This window comes from Tachyglossus aculeatus, chromosome 13 (genome assembly GCF_015852505.1).
Source record: "Tachyglossus aculeatus isolate mTacAcu1 chromosome 13, mTacAcu1.pri, whole genome shotgun sequence".
In the NCBI taxonomy this organism is placed as follows: domain Eukaryota; kingdom Metazoa; phylum Chordata; class Mammalia; order Monotremata; family Tachyglossidae; genus Tachyglossus; species Tachyglossus aculeatus.
The window spans coordinates 3,818,632-3,835,486 of record NC_052078.1 but is presented as its reverse complement, the minus strand read 5'-3'; the positions used below and the strand labels follow the sequence as shown (position 1 = coordinate 3,835,486).

General features: G+C 58.7%; 2 protein-coding genes across 2 annotated transcripts; one reads left to right on the top strand and one right to left on the bottom strand.

Annotated features, from left to right (window-relative positions):
• LOC119936079 (zinc finger protein 398-like) lies at positions 1 to 5,273 on the top strand. Its single transcript, XM_038755460.1, has 7 exons — positions 1 to 73; positions 1,201 to 1,578; positions 2,008 to 2,134; positions 2,599 to 2,709; positions 3,540 to 3,659; positions 4,278 to 4,551; positions 4,598 to 5,273. Exons 1-7 carry the CDS (start codon positions 50 to 52, stop codon positions 5,271 to 5,273), a joined length of 1,710 nt encoding a protein of 569 aa, XP_038611388.1. The 5' UTR covers positions 1 to 49.
• A 6,337-nt stretch (positions 5,274 to 11,610) lies between these two features.
• Positions 11,611 to 15,170, bottom strand: LOC119936077 (myb-related transcription factor, partner of profilin-like). The gene is made up of 3 exons (XM_038755459.1): positions 14,665 to 15,170; positions 12,870 to 13,055; positions 11,611 to 12,428 (listed from the first exon to the last, which is right to left on the bottom strand). The coding sequence occupies exons 1-3, from the start codon at positions 15,068 to 15,070 to the stop codon at positions 11,611 to 11,613; spliced, it is 1,410 nt and encodes a 469-aa protein (XP_038611387.1). The 5' UTR covers positions 15,071 to 15,170.
• Between the last annotated feature and the right edge of the window lie 1,685 nt (positions 15,171 to 16,855).

The following is a 16,855-nucleotide window of genomic DNA, read 5'->3' as shown; positions in this document are numbered from 1 at the left end:
CCGGGTCAGACCCCCCCCCTCGGACCCTCCGCCCGGGGAACAAAGCGCCATGGCCGAGGCCGCCCCCGCGCAGGTGAGCCCGGGCCCCGGGCTGGGGGGCTGGGGAGGGGGCTGGGGAGGGGCCGGGGGCCGGGGGAGACGTCTCGGGCAGGGGGTCCAGCCGGTGCCCGCTTGGGCCCGGGCGCCACCAGGTAGGCTGCGGCCAGCCGGCCGGCCGGCCAGCCGCCCAACGACACGCCCCTCTCCTCTCCTCCCCTCGCCCCTTTTCTCCCCTTCTCTTCCTCCTTCCCTCCTCTCCTCTTCTTTTCCTTCTCTGTCTCCCCTTTCCTCTCCTCCCTCCTCTCCATCTCCCGTCGGCTTCTTCCTCTCCCCCCTCCTCCTCTCCTTTTCTCTCCTCCTTCTCCTTTCCCCCATCTCCTCTTCTTCTCCCCCCTCCTCTCCCTCTCTCCCCCCTCTTCTTTCTCTTCCCCCTCTTCTTCCTCTCCCTCTCTTCGTCTCCCCTCCTCTTCCTCTCTCCCCTCCTCTTCCCCCCCACTCTTCTTCTCTCTCCCCCTTCTTCTTCTTCCTCCTCCTCTTCCTCTCCCCACTTCTTCCTTTCCCCCTTCTTCCTCTCTTCCTCCTCTCCTTTCCCCCTTCCTCTCTCCCTCTTTTCACTCTCTCCTTCTCTTCCTCTCTCCCTTCCTCTTCCTCTCCCCCTACTCTTCTTCTCCCTCTCCTTTCCCCCATCTCCTCTTCTTCTCCCCCCTCTTCCTCTTCCCCCCCTTCCTCTTCCCCCCTTCCTCTTCCCCCCTCTTCCTCTTCCCCCTCTTCTTTCTCTTCCCCCTCTTCTTCCTCTCACTCTCTTCTTCCTCTCCCCCTTCTTCCTCTCCCCCCTCCCTTCATCTTGCTCTCTCCCCTCCTCTTCCCCTCCCCAACTCTTCTTCCTCTCCCCCTTCCTCTCCCCACTTCTTCCTCTCCACCTTCTTCCTCTCTTCCTCCTTCCCCCCCCCTTCCTTTCCCCCTTCCCCTCCCCCTCCTTTCTCCCTCCCCTCCTCTTCCTCTCTCCCTTCTTCTTCTCCCTCTCCTCTTCTCCCTTTCCTCTCCCCCTCATCCTCTCCATCCTTTCCCCTCCCCAATCTTCTCTCCCTCCTGTCCCCATCCTCTCCCTCTCCTCATCCTCTCCCTCTCTTTCCTCTCCCCCTCCCTCCCTCCTTCCAACAGACCCAGGAATGGGACCTGAGGACCCAGCCCCCAACCCTGTTCCCGGCCCCCGGCCTCCCCCAGCTCCCGGCCGCGGAGATCTCCCTGTGGACCGTGGTGGCCGCCGTGCAGGCCGTGGAGAGGACCGTGGGGGCCCAGGCGGCCCGGCTGCTGGGCCTGGAGGGCCGGGCCGGCTCGGCCGAGAAGAAGCTGGCCGACTGCGAGCGGACGGCGGCCGAGTTCGGCAGCCGGCTGGAGGGCAAGTGGGCCGTGCTGGAGACGCTGCTGCAGGAGTACGGGCTCCTGCAGAGGAGGCTGGAGAACATGGAGAACCTGCTCAGGAACAGGAACTTCTGGATCCTCCGCCTTCCCCCGGCCACCAACGGCGAGGTCCCCAAGGCGAGCCGACTGGGAACGGTCAAGGCGGGACGATTGAGTGGGGTCCTGTAGAGCGGAAGAGTTAGGGGTGGGCCCTGCGGGGTCAGAAGCGAGCGACCCATGGGCGTCGGGCGGTGAAGGGGACGGTGGTCCGGCAAACGGGGGTGGGCACGTCTGGGGGGACGGCGGGGCGAGGGAGATGGAGGGCCGCTTTGGAGGATGGACGACCCCCCACCTCCTGCTCGGCCTCCCGGGCCCTGGCGGGACCCCCATCCTGCCCCCCAGGAGGGAAGTGACTCCGAGGCCCTTGACCTCTGACCTTTTCGCCGCCAAAGCCGGGGCCGAACCTGCCTCGCCGACCTGGGGGACCCCGGAAGGGTGTGGTTGGGGGGCAGCGGGGATCCCTGGGGGCCCAGGGATCTGAGCAGGTGACGACTCTGGCGGCCACAGGTGCCGGTGACCTTCGACGACGTGGCCGTCTACTTCTCGGAGCAGGAGTGGGGGAACCTGGACCAGGGGCAGAAGGAGCTCTACAAGAACGTCATGAAGGGCAACTACGAGACGCTGGTCTCGCTGGGTAAGGGTGCGGGGCCCCCCTCTCGACTGGAAAATGGGGATTTAGATTGTGAGCCCCAGTGGGACGGAGACCGGGTCCAACCTGATTTGCTTGGGTCTACCCCAGCGCTAAGTGCAGTGGCCGGCACGTAGTAAGCGCTTAACAAATCCCGTTAAACATAATGGGATTTATAATAATATTATATTATAATAATATTTATTTTATTTTGTTAGTCTGTTTGGTTTTGTTCTTTGTCTCCCCCTTTTAGACTGTGAGCCCACTGTTGGGTAGGGACTGTCTCTATATGTTGCCAATTTCTACTTCCCAAGCGCTTAGTACAGTGCTCTGCACACAGTAAGCGCTCAATAAATACGATTGATGATAAGAATCCCCAAAACTATTAATAGTTAGACTCTGCTGTGTGTCTCCCCCATGCCATTTCCCCACCCTGATGCCCCCCCCTTCCCTTTCCACCCACCGAACAGATTATGCTGTTTCCAAGCCGGATTTTCTCTCCCGGATTGAACAAGGGGAAGAACCTTGCGTCCAGAGGCTGGGGGCCGAGGGGGATGGCACGGCAGCAGATCCCAACCTCGGTAAGTCAGACGGTTCCGGGGTCCCGCACTCTGAATGATTTAGGGGGGCTCCCCCACCCCACAGGCAGCCGGGTTTGTCCGCGAGGCCTCGGTAGCCCTCGCTCCATCTCCAGGACCGGAGTGAACCCCTGGGAAGTGACCATGTGGAAAGAGGCCAGGCCTGAGAGTCAGAGGCCCTGAGTTCTAATCCCAGCTCCGCCACCTTCCTTGGGTGAGTCATTTAATTGCTCTGGGCCTCAGTTTCCTCATCTGTAAAATGGAGATTCAATCCCCGTTCTCCTTCCGACTTAGTCTGGGAGCTCCAGGAGGGACAGGGACTGTTGTCCGACATGATCGACTGGTATCTCCCCCGTTGCTTAGAACAGTGCTGGACACTTAATAAGCACTTATCCAAAGTCAGTCAAGGAACGGTATTTATTGAGAGCGTACTAAGCGCCGGGGAGAAGACAGTACAACAGAATCAGGAGACACGTTCACCGTCCTTAAGAACCAGGTCCGTCCCCCAGTTACAGCACGCCTCTCTTGGCGTGTTGCATTTTATTTCTTTTAATTTTTTTAAAAAAATGGTATTTGTGAAGTGCTTATTATGTGCCAGGCACCGTACTGAACGCTGGGGTAGATCCAAGTTAATCAGGTCGGACACAGTCCCGGTCCCCCACGGGGCTCTCAGTCTTCATCCCCATTTTACCGAGGAAGTAACCGAGGCCCAGAGAAGTGAAGTGACTCGCCCTGGGTCACGCGGGATGCCCCGGACACCTCCGCTGAGCGGCCCCCTCCCTGCCGCCCGTCTGGCAGGTGTCGGTGAAATGTGAGGTGGTCCCCTTTCCTAGGAGCAGGACCTCCGGTTTCCATCCCCGAGGGGCCGGCGTGGATTAAGGAGGAGGAAGAGTCGGGGGTCCCCGATCGGGAGGCCCCAGAAGGCAGCAGCAGCCCCACAGACCCCGGCCTGGGTGAGTGACCGGCTCCCCGCTCCCTCCAGCAGCTCCTCGACCGCCTCCTCTCCCTCACCCAGCCCGGAGCGGTTGGCTCTGCCGGGCACTGCCACCCTTGCCCCCGGGGCGCCGCGGGGCCTAGCGGAATGAGCCTGGGCGCCTGAGGACCTTGGTTCGAATCCCGGCCCTCCCGATTGCTTGCCCGGCGACCTGGGACGAGTCACTTCACTTCCTCTGTTCCCTCAATGGTGATTAAATCCCTGTTCTCCCTCCTACTGACCGTGAGCCCCGTGAGGGACAGAGGCTCTGACTGACCTGATTTACCTGTACCCACCCCAGCGCTTAGGATAGTGTCGGCCACATTAGTATGGGCTTAACAAATACCGTAAAAAAACGAAACAAAAAAAGCTTTCCGGCCTCAGGGTGCCGGTTCTGCGGTTCTCGGCCCTGCCTGGGGTCGAGGAAGCCCTAGGCCGCAGCCTGTGGAGAGGGTAATAACGATCATAACTGCGGTGTTTGTTAGGCGCTTACTATGTGCCGCGCGCTCTACTAAGTTCTGAGGAAGATATAAGCAAATCGTGTTGGACCCAGTCCCTGTCCCACGTGGGGTTCACGGTCTTCATCCCCATTTTACAGATGAGGAAACTGAGGCCCAGAGAAGTGCCTCCCCGCCGAAGTCCCGGGAGACCTCCAGCCACCTCCCGTCTCCGTCCTTCCCCGCCGTTGCAGAGGACGGCTGGGCCGGGAGCAGCGGCGAGGGGCCGCGGGCGGAGGACGGACCCCAACGCCCCCGGGCCCCCAGGCCGGACCTCGCCTGGGATCCCGCGGGCCGGGGCCGGGGCGGCTTCCCGCCGCCCCCACGGGCCCCGAGCCCCGAGCCGGGGGGGGTCCCGCCCGCCGCGCAGGCCCGGTGGGAGCCCCCGGCCCGCCCCGACCCCGGCTTCGGGCCGCACGAGGGCCCGGCCCGGCCCGAGGGGCCCGGGACTCCCGGGCGGGGGCCGCCCCCGGGCCCCCCGGGGCTTCCGGCCTCGAGCCCCCGCCCCTCCCCACCCGCGGCTGCACGGCTGCCCGGACCGCCCGCGGAGGTTCCCGGCCCGGCGGGCCCTGGGCAAGCGCCCGCCCCAGGCCCGGCCCTTCCAGTGCCCCGAGTGCGACAAGAGCTTCGTGTGCCACTCGTGGCTCAGCCGGCACCGCACCCTGCACACGGGCGAGCGGCCCTACCAGTGTCCCGAGTGCGAGAAGCGCTACAGCCGCAAGGAGTACCTGCTCAACCACCAGCGCCTGCACACGGGCGAGCGGCCCTTCCACTGCGCCCACTGCGGCAAGAGCTTCACCCTGAAGCGAAGCTTCGTCCGCCACCAGCGGCGCCACACCAAGGAGGGCCCCGGCCCGCTGGGCCCCCCGCCGGGCTGCCCCGCCGGCCTCGTGGCCCGCCTGCCCGCCCCGACGGGCCAGACCGCCCCCGGGCCGGGCGGCGCCGAGCGCTGGGTGGCCGAGGATGCCCTCTACCCATGGGGCGGGGGCGCCGAGGCCTGCTTGTTCCCGGACCCCCTGCAGGGCCCCTTATGGACGGCCCGAGGACCCGGCCCGGGCCCGGGCATCCCGGCGGTCAAGGCCGAGAGACTCTGGTAGCCGGGGGGGCGACCGGTGGGGTGACCGGACGGGGCGGGACCCGGCGGAGGTCGTCGGGTCGGGTCGGTCGGTGACACTGGCGAGAGCCGGCCCTGCGGCCTGGGGGAAGGCCAGAGAAGCCGGGGGATGGACGTCGCCACCGTGGGCAAGTCACTTCGCTACTCTGAGCCTCAGTTCCCTCCTCTGGCAAACGGGGATGAAGACTGGGAGCCCCGTGTGGGACAGGGACTGCGTCCACCCCGCTTCCCTTGTATCTACTTCAGCGCTTAGTACGGTGCCTGGCACGTAGGAAGCGCTTAACAAATACCACAGTTACACTTAGTATCACACAGAAGGCACTAAACAGAGACCACCGTGTTGAGTTTGATGAAGTGTCCTGTTCCTCAATGGCTCTCCCAAAATACCCCACTGTCTGGTATGACTTATTTGCAGGAAACTGGGGTGGTGAGGCAAAAAGATGATGCCCCAAATGGCTATTTGTAGCCCACGGCATCTAATAATTTTCTCAGGCTGATTAATATGTTTGGATGCAGTGGAGGCTGGAGACCAATATTCTAAGCCGCTCCACAGTTTTCAGTGACCCTCGGGAAAACTCTAACGTAATTCCCTTTCCCCTTGTCAGGACCTGGGAGTTCTCGGGGAGGGGGTGTGATTCCCATCCATTTCCCAAGCCCAGATTAAATAAGAGAAGGCAGCAGGGCCTAGCGGATAGACCCCGGGCCCGGGAGTCGGAAGGATCTGGGTTCTAGTCCCGGCTCTGCCGCTCATCTGCCATGAGACCTTGGGCCAGTCACTTCACTTTGCTGGGCCTCGGTGACCTCACCTGTAAAACGGGGATGAAGACTGGGACATGAACCGTTGTCCAACCCGAGTAACTTGTACCTACCCCAGTGCTTAGTACGGTTCGTGGCACAGAGTTGGCAAATACCCTAAGCAATACCATAAAACAAACGACCATAAAAAAAGGAAGATGCTGAGAATTTCAAGAGCAGCAGAAGAGGGGAAACAAGTCAAGCCGGGTCCATTCTGAACCCCCACCGCTGCTAGAGAGAGAACGCAGCCAGAACTAAAATCCTGATTGTAGCCAGTTATCTGACCTAAGGATTTCTAGCCGTAGTGGGCAACGGGTGGGTTCCTCAATCAATCAATCAATCAATGATATTTATTGAGCATTTACTCTGTGCCGAGCAGTGCAGCCTAGTGGGTAGAACCCGGGCCTGGAAGTGAGAAGACCTGGGTTCTGATCTCGGCGCTGTCCGTGCCTGCCGTGTGGCTTTGGGCAACTCACTTCACTTCCCTGTGCCTCATCCATAAAATGGGAATTGAATCCTACTCCTACGTAGGCCGCGAGCCCCCACGTGGGACCGGGACCACGTCCAGACCGATTAACTTGAATCTTCCTCAGTGCTTAAAACAGTGCTTGGTACGCAGTGAGCGCTTATTATTATTATTATTATTACTAAGCACTCGGGAGGGTACAATATAACAGAGTTGGTAGGCATATCCCCCAGTGTCGGCAGTGACGAGGCCACTAGCACTGTTATCAACTGACCTGCGGAAGGACCCGCGTTCTGATCCCGGCTCGGCCGCTCGTCTCCTGGGTGACCTTGGGCAAGTCTCTTCAGTTCTCTGGGCCTCCGTTCCTTCGTCTGTAAAATGGGGATTAAGACTGCGAGCCCCTTGTGGAACAGGGACTGTATCCAACCTGAGTTGCTTGTACCTACTTTGGCGCTTAGTACAGTGCCCGGCACGTAGTAAGCGCTTAACAAGTAAGAAAGAGGGGAGCAGGAAGTGAGTGGCGCGCAGTTTGTAACCCCTGCCACCTCCCTGGCCCGACCTGATGTCAGTCTAGGTCCAGTCCACTCCAAACTGGGTCTGAGGGGCGGGCCAGCCGAACCCCATCTTACCATGGGTAGCTCCTCCACCAGCGGGACCCCTGGCTGGACACCCAAGTCTCCCCCAAATATCTTGTCGGCCATCCCTCCGTCATAATAATGATGGTTTATGTCAAATGCTTACTAGGTGCCAAGCACTGTCCTAAGCGCTGGGGTACATACAAGGTGATCAGGTTGTCCCACGTGGGGCTCACAGGCTTCACCCCCATTTTCCAGATGAGGGAGCCGAGGCACAGAGACGTGAAGTGACTTGCCCAAAGTCACACAGCTGACAAGTGGCGGAGGCGGGATTAGAACCCACGACCTCATATTGAGGGTTTACTATGTGCAGATCACTGTACTAAACTCTTGGGAGAGGATAGCAGAACAATAGGACACAGCTCGCCGTGGTCATCATCATCATCATCAATCGTATTTATTGAGCGCTTACTGTGTGCAGAGCACTGTACTAAGCGCTTGGGAAGTACAATTTGGCAACATATAGAGACAGTCCCTTCCCAACAGTGGGCTCAGTGAATAGTCATTCATTCAATTGTACTTATTGAGCGCTTACTGTGTGCAGAGCGCTTACTGTACGCGCTTGGGAAAATACAGTACAGCAATAGACAGTGCCATTCGCTGCCTCCAATGAGCTGACATTGTGTGTGTCTGATTTTTCTAGTGTTCTCTCCCAAGTGCTTAGTACAGTGCTCCGCACACAGTAAGCGCTCAGCTACAGCAGTGCTTGGCACATAGTGAGCGCCTAACAAATACCGTGATGATGATGATGTTGATTAATACGATGGGCTGAAACTAGAAAGAAGAGAGCAAGTCGCTTCACTTTGGGCCTCAGTTACCTCATCTGTAAAACGGGGATGAAGTGCCCCACGTGGGACAACCTGATCACCTTGCAACCTCCCCAGCGCTTAGAACAGTGCTTTGCACGTAGTAAGCGCTTAATAAATGCCATCATTAGCATTATTATCATTGAGAGCATCACCCCAGGCAACTCTCAGGTCCCCCGCTCGCGCATGCGCAGAGCGAAAGGGCAATCCCTTGCTACGTTGTTGCCATGGTGACGCGCAGACCGGGAGCATCGTTTCCAGGGCCCGGATCCCGGGCATCCCCCCGCCCCGCCCCCAACCGGGAAAGACTACAATTCCCAGCAGGACTCTTCGGGAGCAGGGGGGTTGGGAAGGACGGGATGCGGGGAGGGGGCTGGACTTCCAGATTGTGAGCCCGTTGCGGGGTAGGGATGCTCTGCACACAGTAAGTGCTCAATAAATACCATTCAATGAATCGTCTCCTGCTGAATTGTACTTTCCAAGCGCTTAGTCCAGTGCCCTGCACCCAATAAGCGCTCAATAAATACGACTGAATGAATCGTCTCTCTCTGTTGCTGAATTGTACTTTCCAAGCGTTCAGTACAATGCTCCGCACACAGTAAGCGTTCAATAAATACGATTGAATGAATCGTCGCTGTTACTGAATTGTACTTTCCAAGCGCTTAGTCCAGTGCTCTGCACACAGTAATTGCTCAATAAATACGATTGAGTGAATGAACAGAAGCATTCATTCATTCAATCGTATTTATTGAGCGCTTACTGTGTGCAGGGCACTGGACTAAGCGCTTGGGAAGTACAAGTTGGCAACGTATACAGCTGCGTGGCTTGGTAGTCAGAGCCCGGGTTTGGGAGGCTGAGGTCGTGGGTTCTAGTCCCCACTGCGCCACTTGTCAGCTTGGTGACTTTGGGCAAGTCACTTCACTTCTCCAGGCCTCAGTTCACTCGTCTGTAAAATGGGGATGACGACCTTGTGCCCCACGGGGGACAACTTGATCTCCTCGTATGTATCCTAGCACTTAAAACAGTGCTTGGCACATAGTAAGCGCTTAACAAATACCATTATTATTATTATTATTGTCATCGCGCCTGACCACTGGGCTCCCTCACACACCCCCGGCTTCACGCCCAATGCATCTCTGGCCTGTGTGTTGGGGATCAATCAATCGTCTTTATTTATTGAGCGTTTACTGTGAGCAGGGCACTGTACTAAGCGCTTGGGAAGTACAAGCTTGTGATCTGCCTGGGGAGGCCCTGACCCTTCCTGCGGGTGCCCCTGCCAGCCTCCAGGTTTGGGGGGCAGTGCCCTTTGAGCTTGGTTTCATTCTAAATAATAATAATTAAAGCATTTATTAAGCGCTTACTATGTGCAAAGCACTGTTCTAAGCGCTGATCTTCTGAACTCCGACCCCTCCCTCACCCGAACGTGGACCCCCCTCGCCGGGAAGGGTCTCCCGGGTCCCGGACAGCGGACTTGACCGGATTATAAAATCCAGGTGGGTAGGGAATGCGCCTTGTCTGGAAGTTGCATCCCCCAAGGGTTTAGTATGGTGGACAGTGAGAAGCAGCGTGGCTCAGTGGAAAGAGCCCGGCCTTGGGAGTCGGAGGTCATGGGTTCTAATTCCGACTGCGCCGCTTATCAGCTGTGTGACTTTGGGCAAGTCACTTCACTTCTCTGGGCTTCAGTTACCTCATTTGTAAAACGGGGATTACGGTTGTGAGCCCCACGTGGGACAACCCGACTACCCTGTATCTACCCCGGCCCTTAGAACAGAGTAAGCGCTTAACAAACACCATCATTATTATTATTAGCCAACAGAAACTGCTTAATAAAAGAAAGCAGTGTGGCCTAGTGCAAAAAGCCAGTGGCCCGGGAGTCAGAAGGACCTGGGTTCTAATCCCAGCTCTACCACCTGCCTGCTGGGTGACGTTGGGCAAGTCACTTTGTCTCTCTGTGCCTCAGTTCCCTCATCTGTAAAATGGGGGGTGAAGACCGTGAGCCCCACGTGGGACATGGACTGTGTCCAACCTGATTAGCTCGTATCTACGGCAACGCCTAGTACAGTGCCTGGCACATAGTAAGCGCTCAACAAATACCATAATTATTATCTATTGCAGCACTTAGTACAGTGCCTGGCACACAGTAAGCGCTCAACAAATACCATAATTATTATCTATTGCAGCACTTTAGTACAGTGCCCGGCACATAGGAAGTGCTTAACAAATACCAGATTTATTATTATTATCTATCGCGGCACTTAATAGTAAGCGCTAAACAAATACCATTACCCCCACCCCCCAAAAAACCTCCTATTGCTCCCCACTCCCTCTCGGCTGGAGCCTCTTAGTACAGGGCCTGGCACATATTAAGTGCTGAACAAATACCATTAACCCCCCCCTGCAAAACCTCCTATTGCCCCCAAATCCCTCTTGGCTGGGGCCTCAGTAATAATAATAATAATAATGGCATTTATTAAGCATTTACTGTATGCAAAGCACTGTTCTAAGCGCTGGGGAGGTTACAAGATGATCAGGATGCCCCACGGGGGGCTCACAGTCTTCATCCCCATTTTACAGATGAGGTCAACTGAGGCACAGAGGAGAAGTGAAGTGACTTGCCCAGAGTCACACGGCTGACAAGTGGCGGAGCCGGGATTTGAACCCACGACCTCTGACTCCAAAGCCCGGGCTCTTTCCACTGAGCCACGCTGCTTCTAAGTATGAGGCCTGGCACATAGTAGACACTCAACAAACAGCATTTAAAAAAAAAACCAACTCACAACCTCCTATTGCCCCCCACTCCCTCTCAGCCGAGGCCTCTTACTAATAGCCGGGGGCAGGCCTGCCCACCTCCATCGTCGCCCCACAAGGCAGGATGGCCTAGTGGCTAGAGCCCGGGCCTGGGAATCAGAAGCACCTGGGTTCCCACCCGGGCTCCGCCACAACTCTGCTGCGCGACCTTGGGTGAGTCACTTCCTTTCCCCGGCCCTCAGTTCCCCGCTCAGTAAAACGCGGATGAAGACTGTGAGCACCTCATGGGACGGGGATTGTGTCCAACCTGACCTGCTGGGTCTATCCCAGCGCTTAGAACAGTGCTTGGCACATAGTAAGCGCTTAACAAATACCATCATCATGGCTATTATTAATATGGCCCCGGCAACGCCCACAGGCCCAGGCTCCCCGAGATGAGCTCCTGCACGCGTGCAAGCCCAGGCTCACACAAAGGCACTCGTGCGCACCCATCTCTCTCTGTGGCCAACTCGTACTTCCCAAGCGCTTAGTACAGTGATCCGCACACAGTGAGCGCTCAATAAATACGATTGAATGAATGGGTCCAAGCGCGTCTGCGCGCACGCCTGTAGGCCCAGCTGTGCCCGGTGGCGCGTGCCACCCTCAGCAGACCAGCCGGTCCCCGGCAGCCTCCTCCGCCCGTGCCCGCCTCTGGGCCCCGCTGGACAGGGACTCACCTTGGACCCACCGTCCCCCCCACCCCGGGGCACAGCAGGAGGCTCTCGCCTCTCGACCCCTCTAGTTTTGCTTTTTCTTTCTTCCTTTTAATCTTAAAAGAGTCCGCGTGCCCACCTCGCTCCCGGCCGCCCGCCCCGCCCCGCGCCCCCGTCCCTAGCTGTTGGCCAGGTAGAGACGTCTGTGTTTGGAGGTGGAGCCCCGGGGCCGCCCCCGGCCCCTCCTCGGGACCCCCGGTCCGCCCCTGCCCAGCCCCGCGGGCTCCCCCCGGCCCGAGCCGGGCTGGAAGAAGAAGGAGCCCGGGTGCGGGGAGGTGCCCGAGAACGGGGCGCCGTCCTGGGCCGCGGGGGGCTGGGGGCCGGCGGCGGCGGCGGCCTGGGCGCGGCGGGCGAAGGCGCGCTCCTGCCGCAGATAGCGCAGCTCGTCGCGGATGTCCGTGAGGACGCCCAGGAGCCGGGCCTGCAGCTCGCGGTCTCGGGCCCGTTCCTCGCGCTGCTGCGCCCGCTCCTCCTGCCACACGCCCAGCTCCTGCTGGTACAGCTGGTCCCACTGCTCCTCCAGGTCCAGCAGCCGGTGCCAGTTAGTCCGGGGAGGCTCGGCCCCCGGGGAGGCCGCCGCCGGGGAACGCGGGCCCGGCTCCTTCTCCCAGCCGCCGCCGTCCGCCGGCTGGGCCGGGGCCGGCCCGGGACCGGGGGAGTGGTCCGCGCCGGCGGCCGGGCCGGGGGTCCAGTCGGGGCCGTCCTCGGGCGTGGACGGGAGGGAGGTCCGCGAGCCGTGCCGCTCTTCGTCCTCGTCCTCTTCCCGCTCCTCCTCGTCCTCGTCCTCCTCCTCCTCCTTGGGGGGGTCCGGGCCGGGACCCGGGGCCCGGGCGGGGAGGGGGCGCGCGTCCGCCTCCTCTTCCTCCGCGGAGCCGTAGGGACCCCCCGTGCCGTTGCGCAGGGGCGGGGACGTGGGCGGCTGGGGTCTCGGCTCTCCTGCCCAACCAAAGACGGAGATCGGCTTGGGACCGCTGGCTGGGGGGGCCCCCCCCCCAAGGCCGCCCCCGCCGCCCCCTCACCCGCCAGGTCCAAAGGGCCTGGGTTCTAATCCCGGCCCCGTCGCCTGTCTGCTGCGCGACCTGGGGCCTCAGCGCCTAGCCGTTCTGGGCTCCGTTCCTTCGTCTGGAAAACGGGGACTAGGGCTGTGAGCCCCAGGTGGGACAGGGACTGTGTCCACCCTGATTAGCCCGAACCGACCCCGGAGCTTAGTACAGAGCCCGGAACACAGCCGGCGCTTTACAAATACCATTAAAAAAGACAAAAAAAGACAAATGGCCAGCCCAGATGGGAGAACTGGAGGAGGCGAAACGGCAAGGAAGCCCGGGGCCAGGCCGGGATGGGCCGGTCTTGGGCATCGGCTGGGCCCTGCCCGCTTACCTGAGCTCTGCCCCTCTCCCCGGGCGACCTCGCGGTGGCCCGAGGGGTCCGGGCTGCGGCCGGCGGGCCGGGGGCCGGGGCCGCCCTCCACGTCGGGCAGCGAGGAGGGCTGCCCGTTGGTGTTGATGAAGATGCTGGGTTGGAGCGGCATCAGCAACTGCTTGGAGGCTCCGGGGAAGAAGGAATCTGTGGGGCCGAGAAGCACCGGGACAGGTCACGCTGGGGGGAAGGGGACGCCGGGCTCCTCCACGGGCTTCCCCGGGGCCGGGAGGGCGGGCTGGGAGGGGGGACTCTGCCGGCCTCAGTCGGGGAGGGCCGGGGGATTGCCACGGCCACGGGCGACGGTTGGGGGACTCTGGTCCTCCCGGGCACGGAGATGCCACCTCGGCCACATCTCCCGCCGGGCGACCGCCACATCTCCTGCCACCTCATGCGCCACGCTGAGCGCTTAGAGCGACCAGACAACAGAGTTAACAATCCAATTCCTTTCTATCCACCCCAGCGCTTAGTACAGTGCCTGGCACAAAGCGCTTAACGACCACCACAATTATTCTTATTAGCATTACACATTCCCTGCCCACAGCGAGGTTACGATCAATCGGTGGTATTTATTGAGGGCTTATTCTGTGCAGAGCACTGTACTAAGTGCTTGGGAGTTTACAAAACAACAGAATTTGGAGACAGGAGAAGCAGCGCGGCCTAACGGGTGGAGCCCAGGCCCGGGAGTCGGAAGGCGCTGGGTTCTGATCTCTGCTCGGCCACTTGTCGCTGTGTGACCCTGGGCAAGTCACTTCACTTCACTGTGTCTCAGTTCCCTCATCTGTAAATTGGGGATGAAGACTGTGAGCCTCACGTAGAACGAGGACTGTGTCCAACCCGATCATCCTGTACCTACCCCAGGGCTCAGTACAGTGCCTAGCACCTAGTAGGTGCGTCACAAATACCGCAGTTATTATCATTATTACACATTCCCTGCTCATAATGAGTTTGCAATCAGTGGTATTCGTTGAGCGCTTACTGCGTGCAGAGCATCTTTCTAAGAGCTGGAGAGCGTAGCGAGAAGCAGCCTGGGAGTCGGCAGGTTACAGGTTCGAATCCCGGCTCGGCCACTCATCTGCTATATGCGACCTCGGGCAGGTCACTTCACCTTTCTGGGCCTCAGTTCCCTCGTCTGTCAAACGCGGGGATTGAGACTGCGAGCTCCACGTGGGACAGGGACTGCGTCCAACTCGTTCTGCCTGTATCCGTCCACCCCAGCGCTCAGCACCGAGCCTGACACAGAGTAAGCGCGTAACAAGCGCTTAGTCCAGTGCTCTGCACACAGTAAGCGCTCAATAAATACGACTGATTGATTTCAGCGGAGCTGAGTGCAAAAATGTGTAGTTCGTGCCTAGCACGTACTGACTGTGTTACACGACGTTGTCACAAGAGACTTGGACGTTGCTCTGCACAACGTTAGTTTTGTTGGTGTGTTTTGTTGTCTGTCTCCCCCTTCTAGACTGTGAGCCCACTGTTGGGTAGGGACTGTCTCTATATGTGGCCAGCTTGTACATCCCAAGCGCTTAGTACAGTGCTCTGCACACAGTAAGCGCTCAATAAATACGATTGATGATGATGATGATGAACAAATGCCACCATCATCCTTATTATTATCGGCGTCATTATAAGACAAGAGAAGTGGCAGACACGTCCCCCGCCCACGACGAGCTCGCAGTCGAGAAGTGGGGACCGGAGTCCGTTCCGGGCCCAAGCGGGGGGCCCTCCGCCCCGCCCCCGCCTCGTCCCCGGGCCCCACCTGGGTCGAAGCCAGCCTCCTGCTCAGCCTCGCTGCTGGCCTGGGTGAAGGTGGAGGCGACCATCTTCTCGAGCGGCGTGAGGCGGGCCTTGAGGGGCCCGGAGCCGCCGGGGCCCCCCTTCCTGGACGAGAGCTTGCGCTTGACGTCGAGGCGCAGGTCCCGCCACTTGTGCTTGAGGTCCTCCACGGAGCGCTCGGTGTAGCCCAGGAAGTTGACGCGGCTCTGGATCTGGGCCCAGAGCTGGTTGCGGCGGGCGGCGTGGGTGCGCAGGGCGTCCGCCCCGTACAGGGCCCCGAAGTGCCGCACCACGTTCCACACCAGCGTCTCCGTCTCGTCGTTGGAGAAGTTGGCCTTGCGCTTGCGGCCCGGGACCGCCATGCCCGCCATGCCCGCCATGCCCGCCATGCCCGCGGGGAGGCCGTGGTGCCGGGTCGGGGGGGGGGGTCCGGATCAGGAGGCGGCGGGGGACGGGGACCCCATCCGCTTCACTCTCCGAGGCTCCGGGGCACCTGCGGTGGGTGCGGGAGAGAAGAGCCGGGCTGTAACCTTGTCCTTGCTTAGAACAACGTTTAGCACAGAGTAAGTTCATTCATTCATTCACTCCATCATCATCATCGATCGTATTTATTGAGCGCTTACTGTGTGCAGAGCACTGTGCTAAGCGCTTGGGAAGCACAAATTGGCAACATATAGAGACAGTCCCTACCCAACAGTGGGCTCACAGTCTAAAAGGGGGAGACAAAACCAAACATACTAACAAAATAAAATAAATAGAATAGATATGTACAAGTAAAATAAATAAATAAATAGAGTAATAATATGTACAAGTAAAATAAATAAATAAATAGAGTAATAATATGTACAAACACATGTACATATATACAGGTGCTGTGGGGAAGGGAAGGAGGTAAGATCACATTTATCGAGCGCCCACTCTACGTGCTTCACAAACCCCTCAATCATCATCATCTCGTGGTGGGTAGGGAACGCATCTGTTTACCGTACCGTCCTCTCCCCGGCGCTTAATACAGTGCTCTGCACACAGTAGGCGCTCAATAAACACGACCGACTGGAGCCCGTAAGCTTGTTGTGGTCAGGGAGCGTGTCGACCCGCTCTGTAACACTGTCCTCTCCCAAATGCTTGGCACAATGCTAGGCACACGGCAAGCGCTCAACAAATAGGATTGAACAACCAAATATAGGCGCCCAAAGGGCAGTGGGTTATAATAATAATAATGATGGCATTTATTAAGCGCTTACTATGTGCAAAGCACCGTTCTAAGCGCTGGGGAGGTTACAAGGTGATCAGGCGAGGAGTCCGTCTTTGATACGGAGGTGGATGGGCAACCATCGGAGGTTCTAGAGAGGGGAGAACCGGCCTGAATGTTTGGGAAGAAAAATGATCCGGGCAGCAGAGTGAAGTGTGGACTGGAGCGGGGAGAGATGGGAAGATGGGAGATCCGTGAAGAGGTTGATACAGTCATCAAGGCGGGATAAGGAAAAAGTCGTTGGATTAATAATAATAATAATAATAATAATAATGGCATTTATTAAGCGCTTACTGTGTGCAAAGCGCCGGGGAGGTTCCAAGGTGATCAGGCGGTCCCACGGGGGGCTCCCAGTCTTCATCCCCATTTTCCCGATGAGGGAACTGAGGCCCAGAGAAGTGTCTCTAGATGTTGCCAACTTGTACTTCCCAAGTGCTTAGTCCAGTGCTCTGCACACAGTAAGCGCTCAATACAATTGATTGATCGAAGTGACCTGCCCAACGTCACCCAGCTGACAATTGGCGGAGCCGGGACTTGAACCCACGACCACTGACTCGAAAGCCCGGGCTCTTTCCACTGAGCCACGCTGCTTCCCACCTTCCTCCTCCTCTCCCCGGTTTGGGAGATTTTTGCCTACTACGGGGGTGGGGTGGGGGGAGAGGGAGGCAGGCAAGCCCCAACAGAATAATAGTAATAATAATGGCATTGATTAAGCGCTCACTGTGTGCCTTTGCACTGTTCTAAGCGCCGACTTGAGGGGTAAGGGGGTGAAGAGGCCTTCTCCCCCAGCCCCCGGGGCCGAGGGGGGCTGGGCCTGCAGTTGGGGGGCTGCATTTTTATACACATTATATGCATATATGTTTGTACATATTTATGACTCTATGTATTTATTTTACTTGTACCTATTCTATTTATTTTATTC

What these genes read in the sequence shown, in the direction of transcription:
- LOC119936079 (XM_038755460.1), top strand. Translation starts at nt 50, where the DNA reads ATGGCCGAGGCCGCCCCCGCGCAG. An exon ending in CGAGACGCTGGTCTCGCTGG is followed by an intron (nt 2,135 to 2,598) that starts GTAAGGGTGCGG and finishes CCCACCGAACAG; the next exon opens with ATTATGCTGTTTCCAAGCCG. An exon ending in CCGCCCGCCGCGCAGGCCCG is followed by an intron (nt 4,552 to 4,597) that starts GTGGGAGCCCCC and finishes GGGCCGCACGAG; the next exon opens with GGCCCGGCCCGGCCCGAGGG.
- LOC119936077 (XM_038755459.1), bottom strand. Translation starts at nt 15,070, where the DNA reads ATGGCGGGCATGGCGGGCATGGCGGGCATGGCGGTCCCGGGCCGCAAG. An exon ending in GGAGGCTGGCTTCGACCCAG is followed by an intron (nt 13,056 to 14,664) that starts GTGGGGCCCGGG and finishes TCGGCCCCACAG; the next exon opens with ATTCCTTCTTCCCCGGAGCC. An exon ending in GGGAGAGGGGCAGAGCTCAG is followed by an intron (nt 12,429 to 12,869) that starts GTAAGCGGGCAG and finishes TTGGTTGGGCAG; the next exon opens with GAGAGCCGAGACCCCAGCCG.